Source organism: Callithrix jacchus, chromosome 5 (genome assembly GCF_049354715.1).
Source record: "Callithrix jacchus isolate 240 chromosome 5, calJac240_pri, whole genome shotgun sequence".
Taxonomy (NCBI): Eukaryota; Metazoa; Chordata; class Mammalia; order Primates; family Cebidae; genus Callithrix; species Callithrix jacchus.
The window spans coordinates 133,969,459-133,987,602 of NC_133506.1; the positions used below are offsets into that span (position 1 = coordinate 133,969,459).

Sequence of the window (18,144 nt, forward strand, 5' to 3'; positions counted from 1 at the left end):
AAAGGGGCGGAGCGAGGCGGGGTTTAGGCTATATAAAGGGGCGAGATGCAGACCCATCCGGCTGTAGACCGCGCGATGGAGGTTTCCGGTGTGGGTGTTTCGGGCGAGGCTCCTTGGAAGAAGATGTCTGCAGAGGTCGGTGGTGTTCAGGGAGGGACTGAGGGGCTGGGGTGGAGTTAACTTATTGATTAGATTGTAATTCTAAGAAGAAAGCTTAAAAGCCATGTAGACCGCACCTGTGGGAGTGCTGAGGGCCTAGTGTGTGCCAGGTCACCGCGTTGTATTTAACCTTCTCCTAAAGATTTGTTAGACTGATTTTCAGGATACAGAAAATTGAAGTCCTGGCTGTGCTAATAATATCCATAGAGCCAGCTAGGTGCGGTGGCTTTCAGCTGTAATCCCAGCACTTTGGAAGGCCAAGGTGGGTGGATCATGAGGTCAGGAGTTCGAGACCAACCTGGATAACATTATGAAACCCCGTCTGTACTAAAAATACAAAAATTAGCCAGGCATGGAATGTGCACCTGTAATCCCAGCTACTCGGGAGGCTGAGACAGGAGAATCACTTGAACCCAGGAGGCGGAAGTTGGAGTGAGCCGAAATCCCCATTGCACTCCCGCCTCGGAGCCTGGGTGAAAGAGACCGAGACTTCATCTTAAAAAAAAAAATAAATCTGTAGACCCGCAGGAGGTTAGGGGCCAAAGTTCTGGACCTTGATCTGAGGTTACATAATGTTTTTGGGTCTGTGCATATGTGGGAAAGGCTGAAGAAGACAGAACAGAACAGCTATGGGGTTAAAAAAAAGAAATAGCAGTTAAAAAAAAAAAAAAGAAAGAAACCCATTGCATAATTCTGATCATAAATAATAGCAACAAAGATGATGGTAGTGATCACAGAGTGTGCCAGGTATGGCTATAAGGACCTTACAGGTAATAACCTTTCCAGATACAGTTTGGACAGATCCTGGGACCTCTGACAAACAGCCCTTCATGGGAAGGAAGAAACAAGCCACACTGAGGGGCTTGCTTTATGTACTCGCATGCCTTATCTCTTTTAAGCTTGTGATTTGGATATGCCTCTTTTTTTTTTTTTTTGACGAAGTCTCACTCTGTCGCCCAGGCTGGAGTGCAGTGGCATGATCTTGGCTCACTGCAACCTCCGCCTCCCAGGTTCAAGTCATTCTCCTGCCTCAGCTTCCTGCGTAGCTGGGATTACAGGCACCTGCCACCGTATCCAGCTAATTCTTGTATTTTTAGTAGAGATGAGGTTTCGACATGTTGGCAGGATGGTCTCGAACTCCTGGCCTCAAGTGATCCACCTGTCTCAGCCTCCCAAAGTGCTGGGATTATAGGCGTGAGCCACTGCGCCCATCCTGGATAGATGCCTTCTACCAGTAAGGGAACTGAATCCCCGAGACTAAATAAATTGTTCAGGATAAAACAGCAAGTAAGTGAGGGAGGTCAGATGGCATTTGACCCCAGGCCTTTCCATGGGGCCATCCTGACTTCCCATTTCTCATAATGGCTTTGAGCACTTCAAAATCTGGTTCCTTGTTACTGTCTTTCTTTTTTCTTTCTTCTTCTTTTTTTTTGAGACAGAGTGTTGCTCTGTTGCCCAGGCTGGAGTGCAATGCTGTGATCTCAGCTCACTGCAACCTCCGCCTCTCGGGTTCCAGCAGTTCTCTTGCCTCAGCCTCCGAGTAGCTGAGATTACGGCACCTGCCACCGCGCCCAGCTAATTTTTGTATTTTTAGTAGAGACAGGGTTTCACCATGTTGTCAAGGCTGGTCTTGAACTCCTGACCTCAGGTGATCTGCCTGCCTTTGTGGGTAACACCCCCCATGGGCACCGAGGAAGGAGAACTTCAGCTAGTGCCTGAAGAATATCTTAGTTCATAGTGTTATTGCTCAGCTGTTTCCTTTATACAATCCTTCATATATAATCATATTCGTTTATAGAATTAGTGCTTGAAGAGTAACTTACTTTTTACATATATCTAGCATACTTAGTTCTATATAATCTTTCTATATAATCATATAGGTATTGTAGTTGGAGCTGTACCAACACATTTAGTGCTGATTTGTAGAATCCTTCCGTATAACCATATAGTAGTTTGTAGTAGGAGGAATGCCTAGAGCAGTCATAGAACAGAAGCAGCACATGGTTCAGACCAGGACAAGAACCAAAGACCCAGCCGGTGGTGTCCCTGTCTGAAAGGGCATATGCTGTATGGCAGGCTTGGAGCAGGAACCTCTCCTCCTGAGAAAGGAGTTATAGCACCTCGCATCCAGTTCCTGGGCAAAGTAGGCCTCGGGCCTGAGATCCTGGAAGTAACCAAGGGAGAAGAACCCCTCTGGTGTGACCAGTCACGGTGGCTGTCCACCCTGTCAGTCGTTTCTCACCCCTGTGCTAGCTCAAAGAATCCTCCCATAAATATCTTAAGAGAATAGCACAAGTCTGTCAGCTCCCACTGCACTGGCTTACAGTATCCTACTAGAAATCCTCTGAAGTCTCCAGCCCCCAGATAAGAAGTGTTGCGCATGACACCTGTTGCACACAGCCCACCTCCTTGCCTTGGTGACCTAATAAAGGTGGACCCCTTTTCTGTACACAACCCTCTACTACTGTGCACGGCACAGCCCCATGCTGTGCACGGCCCACCTCTCTGCCCAGGTGACATAATGGGGTGGTCCCCTGACTTGTAACTCACGTGATCATGTATGCCCTATTACTAAGCCTATAGATGATGACCTCACTCACAACCCTTCCCCCTGCTTGTACCTAATGAATACAGATGCTCTTGGGCATTTGGGGGCCGCCGCTGACCTCTGCTCACAGGTGGTATGGCCCCCCGGATGCTCTTCACCAGTTCTTCAGTGTCCTGTCTCTACTTCTTGGATCCTGCACCTCAACACAGCATAAGGGACACCCCATGACCCTGTGGGGCCTCCACAGCCCTACACACCTTGGCCTCTCAAAGTGCTGGGATTACAGGTGTGAGCCACTGCACCCAGTCCTTTTTTTTCTTTCTTTTTTGAGAAGGGACTTGCTCTGTCTTCCAGGCTGGAGTGCAGTGGCGCAATCTTGGCTCACTACAAACTCTGCTTCCTGGGCTCAAGCGATTCTCGTGCCTTAGCCTCCCTTACCACTATGCCTGGCTGATTTTTCATATTTTTACAGAGACGGGGTTCTGCCTTATTGCCAGGCTGGTCTGCAACTCCTGGACTCAAGTGACCCACCTAACTTGGCCTCCCAAAGTACTGGGATTATAGGCATGAGCCACTGCATGCAGCCTTTTCTGTTTTTTAAAAAAATTCTCCAAACTGCCTCAGAGTGCTTCCTTGTTACTTTCTGCATTAAGTGTGAACACGTCAGCCCAACATTCACCACCCCTCCTCCAACCCGGCCTCCCAGCGTCACCTCTGTGTGGCAGCCATGCAGACCTCCAGCATTTGCAAAGTGACCTTTAATTCCTTCCTCCTCACCTCTGTGCCTTTGACTATGCAGTTACCACCTGTGGTCAGAATAATACCCTCTCAGGGTAGATCAGCTCCTCCTTTTTTTGGAGCGGGGACGGAGTCTTGCTCTGTCGCTCAGGATGGAGTGTAGTGGTGTGATCTCTGCTCACTGCAGCCTCCACCTCCCCAGCTTAAGCGATTCTCCTGCCTCAGCCTCCAGAGTAACTAGGATTACAGGTGCACCCCACCACACTTGGCTAATTTTTGTATTTTCAGTAGAGGTGGGGTTTTACCAGGTTGACCAGGCTGGTCTCGAACTCCTGACCTCAGGTGATTCACCCGCCTTGGCCTCCCAAAGTGCTGGGATTATAGGCGTGAGCCACCGGGCCGGGCAGCTCTTCCGGACATCCAGTTAATGATGGCATTAACTGGATTCATTTGGGGGACTTCATCTCCCCTTAAGGCTATTGTAGGGCTGTTGGCCCCAGAGGGCTGTGGGGTGTCCCTTATGCTGTGCTGAGATGCAGATCTGAGAAGTAAAGAGACAGGATATTGAAGAACTGGAGAAGAGCATCTGGACTCGGGGGGCCACGCCACCTGTGAGCAGAGACAGGCGAGGCCCAGAACGTCCAGAATCGTCTGTATTGATGGTACAAGCAGGGGGACGGGTGATAAGTGAGGTCTCATCTATAGGCTTAGTGATAGGGCATACATAATCACGTGAATCACAAGCGAGGAGGCCACCCCATTATGTCACCTGGGCAGAGAGGTGGGCCGTGTGCAGTAATAGAGGGTCGTGTACAGAAAAGGGGTCTACCCCCATTAGGTCACCAAGGCAAGGAGGTGGGCTGTGTACAACAGGTGTCATGTGCAATACTTCTTTTCCGGGGGCTGGAGACTTCACAGGGTTTCTAATGGAAAGATACTGTAAGCCAATGCAGTGGGAGCTGACTGACTTGTGCTCTTAAGATATTTATGGGAGGATGATTGGAACTGGCACAGAAGTGAGAAACGACTGACAGGGTGGACAGCCGCCATGACTGGTCACACCAGAGGGGTTCTTCTCCCTCGGTTACTTCCAGGATCTCAGGCCCGAGGCCTACTTTCCACAGGAACTGGATTCGAGGTGCTATAACTCCTTTCTCAGGAGGAGAGGCTCCTGCTCCAAGCCTGCCATACAGCATATGCCCTTTCAGACAGGGACACTACCGCCTGGGTCTTTGGTTCTTGTCCTGGTCTGGCTGTTTTCCCATGTGCTGCTTCTGTTCTGTGACTGCTCTAGGCATTCCTCCTACCACAAACTACTATATGGTTATACGGAAGGATTCTACAAATCAGCACTAAATGTGTTGGTACAGCTCCGACTACAATACCTATATGATTATATAGAAAGATTATATGGAACTAAGTATGATTATATAAGCGAGATAAATGTAAGCAGCAAGTTATACTTCAGGCACTAATTCTGTAAACTAATAATATATGTTTATATATAAAGGATTATATAAAGGAAATAACTGAGTAATAACACTATAAACTAAGATATTTTTCAGGCACTAATTGTACCTGGGGTTTACACAGCTCTCCTTCCTTGGTGCCTGTGTGGGGGATTACCCACAGGCTGCAAGCTGGCTAAGGGCACAGCTGTCGCTGGTATACCTATAGACCATGAATCCAAGGGCATCTTGGAGGCCCTGGGATACTGGGGAGGGGGCTTCTAAGGCAGAGAAGAGCAGTGAGGCATGGGCGGTAGGGAGGGACACACTCTGTTAAGAAGGAAATCTTACAGAACCTCGTGTCCTTGTCCCACAGGAGCTGGAGCACCAGTACCTCCCCAGGCAATGGGTCGTCCGACTGGGAGCGGAAGAAGCCTTGAGGACCTACTCACAGATAGGAATTGAAGGTAACGATGTGACCTCTCTGTGGCCGCATTGGGTGGCCTTTAGCATGTGGCAGTGGTTCAGAATGCTGGGGATGTGGGCGCTGCACTGCACTACCTGGGCCTCAAGGGCCATTTCCCAAAGTAAACCACCTGCTCAGGGGCAAGTGCCCAGGACCCCTTGCTGCAGGGACCGGTGGAGGCAGGAGAGGTCCAGGGAAGGTCCATGGCTCGGTTGACCATGCCTGGCCTCTCCTGCTTGGCCAGCCATGCCCAGGCCCCTAAAGCTCCATGCTGTGGTTGGCACAGGGAGGTGAAGTGAACAGAGGAACGTTCCCCCTCCACTACTGAATGCGGAATGAGGTCACTATTCATAAAAAGCAATACTTTGGGAGGCCGCAACGGGCAGATCACTTGAGGCCAGGAGTTCAAGAACCAGCCTGGCCACCATGGCAAAACCCCATCTCTACAAAAAAAATACAAAAATTAGCTGACACCTGTAATTCCAGCTACTTGGGAACCTGAGGCATGAAAATTGCTTGAACCTGGGAGGCAGAGATTGCAGTGAGCTGAGATTGCATCACTGCACTCTAGCCTGGGTAAGAGTGAGACCCTGTCTCGGGAGAAAAAAAAAGCAATGAAGCCTTTTTTTTTTTTTTTTGAGATGGGAGTCTCGCTCTGTTGCCAGGCTGGAGTGCAGTGGCTTGGCTCACTGCAACCTCTGCCTCCCAGGTTCAAGCAATTCTCCTACCTCAGCCACCATGCCCAGCTAATTTTTGTATTTTTAGTAGAGATGGGGTTTCACCATGTTGGCCAGGATGGTCTTGATCTCTTGACCTCATGATCTGCCCACCTTGGCTTTTCAAAGTGCTGGGATTACAGGGATGAGCCACCGTGCCCAGCATTTTTTTTTTTTTTTTTTTTTTTTTTTTTTTATTAAGATGAAGTCTCACTCCGTCCCACCCAGGCTGGAGTGCAGTGGCTCGATCTCGGCTCACTACATCCTCTGCCTCCTGGGTTCAAGCGATTCTCCTGCCTCAGTCTCCCAAGTAGCTGGGATTGCAGGTGCCCACCACTACGCTCAGCTAATTTTTTGTATTTTTAGTAGAGGATAGGGTTTTACCGTATTGGCCAGGCTGGTCTATAACTCCCAACCCAAGGTGATTTGTCGCCCCCTCCTCGACCTCCCAAAGTGCTGGGATTACAGGTATGCCCCACTGCCTTTTCTTTCTTTCTTTTTTTTGAGACAGTTTCGCTCTTGTTGCTGAGGCTGGAGTGCAGTGGCTCAATCTTGGCTCACTGCAACCTCTGCCTCCCAGGTTCAGGTGATTCTCCTGCCTCAGCCTCCTAAGTAGTTGGCATTACAGGCGTATGCCACCATGCCTGGCTACTTTTGTACTTTTAGTGGAGATGGGGTTTTTCCAAGTTTGTCAAGCTGGTCTTGAACTCCTGACCTTGTGATCCACCCGCCTCAGCCTCCCAAAGTGCTGGGGTTATAGGCATGAGCCACTGCGCTCGGCCTTTCACCTTTTCTTTCTTTAAAGAAATCTGGACTTGGGAACCTGTAAACTAGTGAAGTCTTAAGGTACATTTCTGTCTCTGCCCTGTGTCTGCAGAGTGTTGCACCACAGTTTGAACACTTGGTAAAGCATCTGTGCTGGGATGGGGAGCTGGCCCTGAGGAGGAAGTGTGGGTGAGGAAGCAGCCGGCCATGCCTGGCAAATTGGCTTTGCTGCAGCAGGCTCAGCACAGCCTTTCAGAGGCAGTGCCTTGGCTCCTGGGCTTGGTGGTTTTCTAAACAGAGAGAACCCAGGAGGAACAGATTGGTTAGAAGTGTGTTCCAGCACATTCCAGCATCCTCCTGTCTCAATAGATTGGGGCGGAGCTGTTCCCTGGGCTCTTCATGGTTCCTTGCTGTGCCCAGCTCTGTGCCAAACTCATCTCTGTTTGCTCAATAAATATGAGTGTGGCGAAACATACAAGAGCCAGAAGCAAACCTGTTTGCCTGTCTTAATTGTCTTGAGAGATAAGGAGCTATCCCCATTGAGAAAGGAAGACAGATGTAAAAAGCACGCTTGATTGAACCTTTAAAGAAAAAGATTTTTTAAAAAGAGAGAGACAGAAGCCAGGCACTGTCACGCACACCTGTGACCCCAGCATTGCAGGAGGTCAAAGCAGGAGGATCCTTTGAGGCCAGGAGTTTGAGAGCAGCCTGGGCAACATAGCAAGAACCTACTTCTAAAAAAAATTTAAAAATTAGCACGGTGTGGGGAGTGTGCATCTGTAGTTCCACCTACTTGGGAGGCTGAGGCGGGAGGACGACTGCTGCCCAGGAGTTCAAGGCTGCATATTTCTTTATGTATTGGTCATTTATTTATTTATTTTTTTATGAGACACGGCCTTCCTCTGTCACCCAGGCTGGAGTGCAGTGGTTTGATTTTGGTTCACTGCAGCCTCCACCTCCTGGGTTCAAGCAATTCTTGTGTCTCAGCCTCCCGAGTATCTGGGTTTACAGGTGCCCGCTATCACGCCTGACTAACTTTTGTATTTTTAGTAGAGACAGGGTTTCACCATCTTGGCCAGGCTGGTCTTGAACTCCTGACCTCATGATCCACCTTCCTTGGCCTCCCAAAGTGTTGGGATTATAGGTTTGAGCCACTGTGCCTGGCCTACACTAGCTTTTAAATTTGTTTTACTGTGACCCTCCAGTCTGGTCAACAGAGTGAGACTCTGTCTCAAAAAAAAAAAAAAAAAGAAAGAAAGAACTGTCTCTTTAAACACTCACTCCCATTCTTCCCTCTCCTTGCCCCTAGCAACCCCTGTTTTACTTCTTGTCTTTATGAATTCGACTTCCCTAGGGACCTCATTTAAATGAAATCATGCAGAATTTGAGCTTTTGTATCTGGACAAAAAATATATACGGCATTTTGCAAACTGTAAAATGTATTTTTACTAATAATTTCGAATGCTGTGTATGGTATTAAAAACAGGACTGTGGGGCTGCATGTGGCAGCTCATGCCTGTAATCCCAGCACTTTGGGAGGTCAAGGTGGGGGATCACTGGAAGTCAGGAGTTCAAGACCAGCCTGGTCAACATGATGAAACCCCATCTCCACTAAAAACACAAAAATAGCTGGGCGTGGTGGCGCCTGCCTGTAATCCCAGCTACTCTGGAAGCTGAGGCAGGAGAATCGCTTGAACCTGGGAGGCAGAGGTTGCAGTGAGGCAAGATTATGCCACTGCACTCCAGGCTGGGCAACAAAGCAAGACCTTTTGTCAAAAAAAAGAAAGAAAAAGAAAACAAATTACTTCTTTCAGGCCAGACTCAGTGGCTCACACCTGTCATCCCAACACTTTGGGAGGCCAAGGTGGGCGGATCACTTGAGGTCAGGAGTTCGAGACCGGCCTGGCCAACATGGTGAAGCCCCGTCTCTAGTAAAAATACAAAAATAGCCAGGCATGATGGCACATGCCTGTAATCTCAGCTACTGGGGAGGCTGAAGTAGGAGAATCGCTTGAACCCAGGAGGGAAAACTTGCAGTGAGCCAAGATCACACCACTGCACTCCAGCCTGGGCAACAAGAGTAAAATTGTGTCTGAAAAAGAGAGAAAAAAAAACAAATTATTTCTAACCAAAAGTAATTGAAAACAGGTACTCAAACAAGCACATTTACATGTATGTTCACAGCACGATTTCCTCATAGCTTGGGTTGTAAATAACAGCAGCGCAGTGTTTGCCTTAAGGAGGAAGGAAGCTTGCCGTAAGGTTGGTTCTGGGCTGTCTTGCTGAAGCCCTCCTGCGTTCTTGTCCTGGGGTTCACGGCCTGGAGGGCCCTCTGTGGGGGCATGAGTCACTTCATTCTCTGTCACTGCACCCCAGCTGTCCTCTCCTAGAGAGAGGCAATTTCTCTTTCTTGGGGTCAGTAGAATTTTCAATAGCTGAGGAGGCTTCTGCCTGATAATGAACACCTGAAGCCGCTTGGTTTTAATTGCTATTCCATTTAGAACATACATTTCATGATGTTTTTCTTAGGTGTAGCATGACGTTAATCTAGTCCATTTATATGCTTTAAGAAGTCCTGTGTTAATTAAATCTCGACCTTCTGATGAGCCTGTGAGGCACATTGTCTTCACACTGTGCTGGGGGCAGGGTTGTTGGCAAACCCCCCTGGAGGACAGCTGGCAGTGGCCTTGAAATGACAGGTGTGTCTGCCTTTAGACCCAGTATTCCACCCCTGAGAGTATGCCCTACAGATGCTTGCAAGTGGTGTGGTAATGTGTGTACAAGGCTGTTCACAGCAGGGGTGTTGGTGGTGGCATGGCCCAAGAGGCTGCCCAGGTACCTTTAAGCAGAGTATAGGTGGCAGGTCTGCAGCCCTGGGGCTTATCAGACACCAACGCTGCTGGCACCTTGATCTTGGACTTCCAGTCTGCAGAACTGTGAGAAGATAAAATTTCCATTGCTCTAATACCCATCTGTGGTATTTTGTTATAGCTGCCCAGGCTGTCTCAGACAGGAGCCCAGGGTGGATGTGAGCATGTTCTAAGCAGCTCACATGTGGGGCTGTTGGGAGTCCAAGTATAAGCTGGAAGAGCCTAGAGAAGCAGCTGCTGCCTTCCGGGGAACAGACCAAAGGGGATCCAACCACAGCGGTCTCGGTGAAGGTGGGGAGGAGACTCTAGGCCCAGGACAAGCAGTGGAGGGGAGCCCAGGGATTTCCTGATGATCAGGTGTGGTTTGAGAAAGAGAGGAGGCTGGGTCCGGTGGCGTGCGCCTGTAATCCCAGACTTTAGGAAACCGAAACAGGAGGACAGCTTGAGCCCAGGAGTTTGAAACCAGCTGGACAACATAGCAAGAACTGGTCTCTACAAAAAAATTGTAAAATTAACTGGGATGGCCGGGTGCAGTGGCTCACACCTGTAATCCCAGCACTTTGGGAGGCCAAGGTGGGTGGATCACCTGAGGTCAGTGGATCACCTGAGGTCGGGAGTTCGAGACCAGCCTGACCAATATGGAGAAACCCCATCTCTACTAAAAATACAAAATTAGCTGAGTGTGGTAGCACGTGCCTGTAGCTACTCAGGAGGCTGAGGCAGGAGAATCACTTGAACCCAGGAGAAGGAAGTTGCAGTGAGCCAAGATCACGCCATTGTACTCCAGCCTGGGCAACAGGAGCAAAACTCTGTCTCCAAAAAAGCAACAAAAGCTAGCTGGGTGTGATGTTGCATGCCTGTGGTCCCATCTACGTGGGAGGCTAAGGTGGTAGGATCACTTGAGCCTCGGAGTTCGAGAATAGCCTGGGCAACATGGCAAAACCCTGTCTCTACAAAAAATACAAATATTAGCCAGGCGTGGCATACACCTGTAGTCTTAGCTACTCTGGTGGCTGAGGTGGGAGGCTTGTTTGAACCTGGGAGATCAAGGCTGCAGTGAGCTGAGATTGCACCATTACACTCCTGCCTGTGCGACAGAGTGAAACCATGTCTCAAAAATAAAAAGTGAATTCAGGAGTTCAAGGCCGCCTGACCAACACCATGAAACCCCACGTCTACTAAAAATACAAAAATTAGCTGGGGCCAGGCACAATGGCTCACACGTGTAATCCCAGCACTTTTTGGAGGCCGAGGTAGGCATCTCATGCAAGGTCAGGAGTTTGAGACCAACCTGGCCAACATGGGGAAACCCCATCTCTACTAAAAATACAAAAAAAATTAGCCGGGCATGGTGGTGGGTACCTGTAATCCTGGCTGAGGCAGGAGAATTGCTTGAACCCAGGAGGCACAGATTGAAGTGAGCGGAGATTGTGCCATTGCATTCCAGTCTGGGTGACAAGAGCAAAGCTCTGTCTCAAAGAAAAAAAAAAATTAGCTGGGCGTGGTGGCGCGCCCCATAGTCTCAGCTGCTTGGAAGACGGAGACAGGAGAATGGCTTGAACCCCGGAGGCGGAGGTTGCAGTGAGCTGAAATTGCGTCACTGTTCTCCAGCTTGGGTAACAGAGCAAGACTCCATCTCAAAAAAACAAAACAAAAACCACACAAGGCTTTTCGGTGAAATGCTCCCTCCTCCTCCCTTTCATCCGCCCAGTTCCCCTGACCCCCCCGGCCACTGTCATTAATATAGACATAGACTCCCCTCCCTTTCATCCAAATGGCCCTGTAGTATACACATTTCCACCCTGCCAGTTTCACTTCGTATTTCTGGGTGATGTTTCCTCATCGGTACATAGATAGCTTCTTGTTGGTACACAGGGAGCCCTTCAGGGGCAGTGGCTGGTAACTTTGGTGCTGGCAAAACAGGTTTTGCAACTTTGCTGGTGTTCTGTTAAGGCAGCTTCCTTGCCTGGGTTTGGCACATGGGCAGCTTCCCTTTGATTTCCCTCGGCTTTGATCCATCCAGCCGAAGTGGAGACAGCCTGCGTTATAGTTCTGCATGCTGGCATAGATGGGATTCCTAGGAGCGCTTGGTCCCAGGCTTCTTTCTTCCTCTGCTGTATTTACCCTTCTGGAGTTGCAGAATGAATCACTCACCTGAGGGAAGCACAGGCCTTTTTTTCTAGGCCTACTGTGGCCACCAAGATTGGGGACCAGGGGGCCTTCAGAGACGGGGATCCCAAGTTGCAGGGTAATACACTGAGCCCTTTCTGAGATGCAGGTTCTACAGGGAGCTGGATTCCACCTCTTTTGGGGAGATCAACCCAGCACCGCAAGGGTCCCCTGATGGTGCCTGAACACAGCTGTGAGAAGGGGGTGTCTGGATCCTAGGGGTGCAGGATGTGAAAGCTGGGGCATGGACCTGCACGTTGGCCCCCAGAGGCCTTAGGTCTCTGCTGACTAGCTAGAATTCTGAAAATTGTGTTATGTAAAACACTTAGCATCTGCAGTGCCAAATAAAGGTGATCCCCACCGTGACACCAAAAAAAGAGACGTGTCCAAATCCTAACCCTGGGAACCTGTATCCTTATTTGGTATTTTCTTGTTTTGTTTTGTTTGAGACAGGGTCTCACTCTGTCGCCCAGGCTGGAGTGCAGTGGTGCTATCTCAGTTCACTGCCACCTCTGCCTCTGGGTTCAAGTGATTCTCCACCTCAGCCTCCCTAGTAGCTGGGATTACATACACCCACTGCTTCGCCCAGCTATTTTTTGTATTTTTAGCAGAGATGGGTTTTTGCCATGTTGGCCAGGCTGGTTTTGAACTCCTGACCTCAGGTGATCTGCCCACCTCAACTTCCCAAAGTGCTGGGATTCCAGGCACCCCCTGGTATTTCCTTATTTGAAAGGCCATCTTTGTCGGTGTTATTAGCTAAAGTAAAGTCATTCTGGGTTAGTGTGGGCCCTAAATCCTGTAACTAGTGTCCGGCTAAGAGGCAGAAGAGGGAGGGGCACACAGGGAGGGGACCACATGAAGACGGAGGCAGAGACTGGAGGAGGCAGAGGCCACTGGAATGATGTATCCACAGGCCTAGGAATGCCTACAGCCACCAAGAGCTGCAGGAGGCAGAGGAGGATCCTTCCCTAGCGGCATGTAAGTGTGTAGTAAGGTCATGCTGGAAAGAGTCCTCCAAAACCATAGTTCACTGTTTGACAGGCGTCAGGACTGGGAGTCTTCTTTCCATGGGAGATGCTCAGAGCTAAAGCTCATACATCAACTTCAGGGAGCTTTCAGCGGGAAGGTTTGTACCGGAGCTGAAATAGAAACTGCCGCCACCTGAGCTTGTGTTGACAGCGACTTGTTCATTTCTGCGACAGCTACCAGGAGAGCCCAGGCCACCTGGAAGAGCCTGCTGCACGTCCCCTATGGAGATGGAGAAGGGGAGAGAGTGGACATCTACTTTCCCAACAAGGTGGCTGAAGGTGGTGAGTGAAGGCGCCGGTGGTCCTGGGGCTGGGGGGCCAGTGGCAGAGCTCCGAAGGGCTGGCCCCGCCCATGTGCCACCTGCTTGGTTTTGCAGCCTTGCCTTTCTTCCTGTTCTTTCATGGAGGATACTGGCAGAGTGGAAGGTGAGTCGGGGGATGTGGATGGTGCAGTGCAAGAGAGATGTCCTGGGGGACTCCTCTTCCCAACAACTGCCACAAGCTGGGCAGCTTTCTGCAGGCAGGTGTCTTGCAGCGCTGGAGGGCGGAAGTCTGGAGGCATTGTGGGCAGGGCTGGTTCCTAGGAAGGCGGCTCTAAGGAGGATCCTTCCTGCCTCCTCCAGCTCGCAGTGGCCACAGGCCATCCTGGGCTTGTCTGCATAGCTCTAGCCCCTGCCTCCATTCATGTGTGATCCTTGTATCTCAAATCTTCCTCTCCTTTTTATTTTTTTCTTTGAGACAAGAGTCTCACTCTCTAGCCCAGGCTGGAGTGGTGCAACCTCAGCTCACTGCAACCTCCGCCTCCCAGGTTCAAGTGATTCTCCTGCCTTAGCCTCCTGAGTAGCTGGGATTACAGGTACCCGCCACCATGCCCAGCTAAGTTTTGTATTTTTAGTAGAGACGGGTTCGCCGTGTTGGCCAGGCTGGTCTGGAACTCCTGACCCCAAGTGATCCACCCACCTCAGCCTCCCAAAGTGCTGGGATTATAGGTGTGAGCCACTGTGCCCAGCCTCCTTTCTTTTATGACGTCATATTCATGGGTTCTGAGGATTAGGATTTGGACATATCTTTTGAGGGGACACAGTTCAACCCACTACACCAAATGAGAAGCATGTTCAGCCTCCTGTTGAATCAAGGGAAGTGCCAGAGTGACCACCCACTGTCCCAGTTTGCTTGGGACTAAGGAGGAGTTTCCCAGAACATGGGGTTTTCAGCACTTTAGGGGGAAAAAAAGGGAATCCCAAGTAAAATGGGACAGTCGGCCACTGTAGGCCAAGCAGTGGGAATTTGGGATCTTGGCAGACCCTGCTGTTTCCTAGGACCTTCCTACAGAGTTGCCTTCAAGCTTGTTCATGTTAATGGCTTACATTTAATGCCCAGGCACGGTGGCTCACGCCTGTAGCCCCAACACTTTGGAAGGGTGAGGCGGGTGGATCACTTGAGGTCAGGAGTTTGAGACCAGCCTGGCCAACATGTGAAACGCTGTCTCTACTAAAAATACAAAAATTAGATGAACATGGTGGCATGTGCCTGTAATTCCAGCTACTTGGGAGGCTGAGGCAAGAGAATCACTTGAACCCAGGAGGAGGTAGAGGTTGCAGTGAACTGAGATTGTGCCACTGCACTCCAGCCTGGGTGAGAGAGCAAGACCCTGTCTCAAAAAAAAAAAAAAAGCTTAAAGAAAGCTTACATTTATTGCACACAGAACTCTCTATACTGCTAGTCTTAATTCTCAAAACAGTTCCCTAAGAGAGGGAGCATAGTTACCCCTATTTTATAGATGAGGAAACCGTGCTTAGAAGTTACATAAATTGCCAGGCACCATGGCTCACACCTATAATCCCACACTTTGGGAGGCAGAGGCAGAAGGATCGCAAGGAGTTAGAAACCAGCATGGTCAACATAGCAAGACCCCCAAGATCCCCACCTCTGCGAAAGAAAATATAAATTTGCTGAGCATAGTGGTACACATCTGTACTTCTGCTTGGGAGGCTGAGGCAGGAGGATCGCTTGAGCCCAGGAGGTCGAGGCTGCAGTGAACTGTGATCACACCATTGCACTCCAGCCTGGGCGATAGAGCGAGGCCCTACTGCTTAAAAAAAAAAAAAAAAAGTTACATGAAGTCCCCCCAAGGTCCCATAGCTCGCATGTGATGTGGCAGGGAGAGAGCCTGTCCTCATCACTGTCACACGGGGCTGGAGAGGGGTGATGCTGTGTGTGGACGGGACATCTGGCAAGTGTTGTGTTCAGGATGCAGGAAGCAGCACAGTGGCCAGGTCGCCTCCAGCCTTCACATCTGTGCCTCTCTCTGCAGTAAGGACCAGTCCGCCTTCATGGTCGACCCACTGGCAGCGCAGGGAGTGGCCGTGGTGATAGTGGGTTATGACATAGCCCCTAAAGGTAATAGGGGTGGCTGCTTCAGGTCCAAGGGCCGGTGGGCTTTAGGAGGCACAGAGAGTCCCTGACCCAGCTCATGCTCTGTGCAGGCACCCTGGACCAGATGGTAGACCAGGTGACCCGCAGCATTGTGTTTGTCCAGAAGCGGTATCCAAGCAATGAGTGGGTGTTGCCAGCAGATTTTCTTCCTGTCAGACCCTGCTGGGTGGGAGAACAGTGGAATCAGTCCTTTGGACACAGCCAAGCTGCCCCTCTGGCCTGTGGAGCAGAAGGCAAATTGGGACAATTTGAAGTGGGCCTGATGTGGTGTGGAAACAGTGCAAATCCAGCTCTCTGCTCTGACCCACCCCAGGGGAATTTACCTGTGTGGACACTCAGCCGGGGCCCACCTGGCTGCCATGATGCTCCTGGCCGACTGGACCAAGCATGGAGTCACGCCCAACCTAAAAGGTTTCCAGGGGGCTGCAGCCTGACTGGGCAGCCTTCATCTCCCCACGGGCCTTGGGGTTTGGCCCAGCTGCCTGAAATCCTCCCGGCTTTGAATGGCTTGACTGCAGGGCTCCGAGCCCTGTGAGCCAGGCCTTCTCTGCTTCCTCTGTGCCCCCTCCCCTGCCCCTGCCCCTGCCCCTCTGGCCTTGGGGGCCGGCTGGCCCTGCCTTGCTCTGCCTGGAGCCTGGCCCTGTGACTATTCTGCACCTTCACAGGCTTTTTCCTGGTGAGTGGAGTCTTTGACCTGGAGCCTATGGTGTATACATCACAGAACGTTGCTCTCCAGCTGACCCTGTGAGCCACTTGCCCACCAGCACCCCTGGGTCACCTGGAGACTGGCTTGTCTCTGTCCTCACCCCCGTCCACTCCCTGCCCCAGGGAGGATGCTCGGAGGAATAGCCCCCAGCTGAAGGTGGCCCAGGCGCAGCCGGCGGACCCTGCCTGCCCTGTGCTGGTGGTCGTGGGCCAGTTTGACTCCCCCGAATTCCATCGACAGTCCTGGGAGTTTTACCAGGTACTCCCAGCACAGGTTTGTGGCCAGAGGTCGAGGGTCATGTGAGCTCATTATTTTCCTTTCTTTCACCCAAGTGGACAAGACTGTCCATCATTTATTCAGCACATAATGAGTGAGCCATGACCTGTGCTGGGCATGGCCCCCAGTCCTGCCCCACCTCCCGCCACAGCACAGGCCCCTCCTCCTGTCTCTCCTAACCAGACCCTGTGTCAAGGAGGGTGGAAAGCCTCGTTTGAAAAGCTCAGCGACGTGGATCACTTTGAAATCATTGAGACTCTGACCCAGAAGGACAGCGTGCTCACCCAGGTGGGGCCTCATCCCTGGCCTTCCTCAGCCCTTTCATGGTAGACAGCATGGGTCCTGTCTGAGTCCCTTAGATGTGCAAATCAGCCTGAGTTCAAGACCAGCCTGGCCAACATAGACAAACTCTGTCTCTACTAAATATACAAAAACAGCCAGATATGGTGGCATGTGCCTGTAATCCCAGCTACTCAGGAGGCTGAGGCATGAGGATTGCTTGAACCCAGGAGGCAGAGGTTGCAGTGAGCCAAGATTGTACCACTGCACTCCAGCCTGGGTGACAGAGCAAGACTCCGTCTCAAAAAAGAAAAAAAAAAAATGACCTGAGAATCTTGGAAAGACAGAACCTAAGAAAAACCATCTTGTTTTTTCCTTTTTCTTTCTTTTTTTTTTAGAGACAGAGTCTCCTCTGCTGCACCCAGGCTGGAGTACAGAGGCAAAATTTTAGTTCTTTGCCGCCTCTTGGGCTTAAGTGGTGATCCTGCCTCAGCCTCCCGAGTAGCTGGGACTACAAAGGTGTGTCACCATGCCCCGCTAATTTTTATATTTTTTGTAGAGATGGGGTCTCTCTATGTTCCCCAGGCTGGTCTTACTTTCTTTTTTTTAAATCTCACCATATTATACCTCTAACGAGGCTGTCTTAAACTCCTGACTTCAAGCGATCTTCCTGCCTCAGCCTCCCAAAGTGTTGTGATTACAGGCATGAGCCACTGCATCCAGCTCCATTCTATTTCCTTAATCAAATTCCTGCCAAGAGCTGCTCCAGTTCTGGGGCTTTTGTGTCTTCTCTTCCTGCTCCAGATTTTCTTGAAAACAATCTTCCAGTAGTTCTCACAATACCTGGAGCCTGGTCCACGTGCACCCCACCTTGGGAAGCCTCGCCACAGAGCTCTCAGAGCTGAAGCTGACGGTTTCAGTTTTCCCCAGCACCCAGGAGAGCCTCGCTGTGTCTGCCTGCCGGGAAGAGTCCATTCTCACTGCGTGGACACTTGTGAAAATCTCCAGGTCCTCCCTCTTCCCAGCCTGGATGGAGCTCTACGGAGGCTCCAGAGAAGGTCCACAAGTCAATGCTCTGAGATGCTGGAGCCACCTCTTGGCCTCGTCTGGCCCCTCATCTGCTGACAGAGCGTGACAGAAATGACTTACCTCCAGCGTTTCTGTATGACCCACGAGCTAAGAATAGCTTTGCATTTTTAGATAGTCCATAAAGAGTCACAAAAGAGTATTATTTCATAACATGTAAAAATTATATCAAACTTAAATTTCCATGTCAATAAATAAAGTTGTATTGGAATACGGCCCTGCTCAGTTCATTTACGTATTGTCTAGGGCAGCTTTCGAGCTGCCGGGCATTGCTGAGTGGTGGTGACAGTGACCTCCTGGCCCTTAGTGCCTGAAGCATTTCCTTTTTTGTTTTTGTTTTTTGAGATGAAGTTTCACTTTTGTTTCTCAGGCTGGAGTGCAATGGTGCGATCTTGGCTCGCCGCAACCTCCACCTCCTGGGTTCAAAAAATTCTCATGCGTCAGCCTCCTGAGC

General features: G+C 50.4%; 1 protein-coding gene across 7 annotated transcripts; it reads left to right on the forward strand.

Moving 5' to 3' along the window:
- Positions 1-25: 25 nt before the first annotated feature.
- AFMID (arylformamidase) lies at positions 26-17,905 on the forward strand. 7 transcript variants are annotated; one of them, XM_054256547.2, is made up of 12 exons: positions 26-135; positions 5,270-5,360; positions 13,082-13,189; positions 13,285-13,333; positions 15,222-15,307; positions 15,394-15,466; positions 15,657-15,754; positions 16,009-16,087; positions 16,172-16,322; positions 16,509-16,613; positions 17,003-17,123; positions 17,409-17,905. In XM_054256547.2, the coding sequence occupies exons 1-11, from the start codon at positions 46-48 to the stop codon at positions 17,084-17,086; spliced, it is 1,014 nt and encodes a 337-aa protein (XP_054112522.1). In that variant the 5' UTR covers positions 26-45; the 3' UTR covers positions 17,087-17,123; positions 17,409-17,905. The 7 variants fall into 7 exon arrangements, with proteins under 7 accessions (XP_054112522.1, XP_054112523.1, XP_035157813.1 ...); XM_054256548.2 differs by having other exon boundaries at positions 16,172-16,307; XM_035301922.3 differs by lacking the exon at positions 17,003-17,123.
- The last annotated feature ends 239 nt before the right edge of the window (positions 17,906-18,144 follow it).

Coding starts and splice junctions, on each gene's coding strand:
- AFMID (XM_054256547.2), top strand. CDS start 46: ATGCAGACCCATCCGGCTGTAGACCGCGCGATGGAGGTTTCCGGTGTG. Junction 136..5,269: donor GGAAGAAGATGTCTGCAGAG/GTCGGTGGTGTT, acceptor CTTGTCCCACAG/GAGCTGGAGCACCAGTACCT. Junction 15,755..16,008: donor AGTCACGCCCAACCTAAAAG/GTTTCCAGGGGG, acceptor GCACCTTCACAG/GCTTTTTCCTGGTGAGTGGA.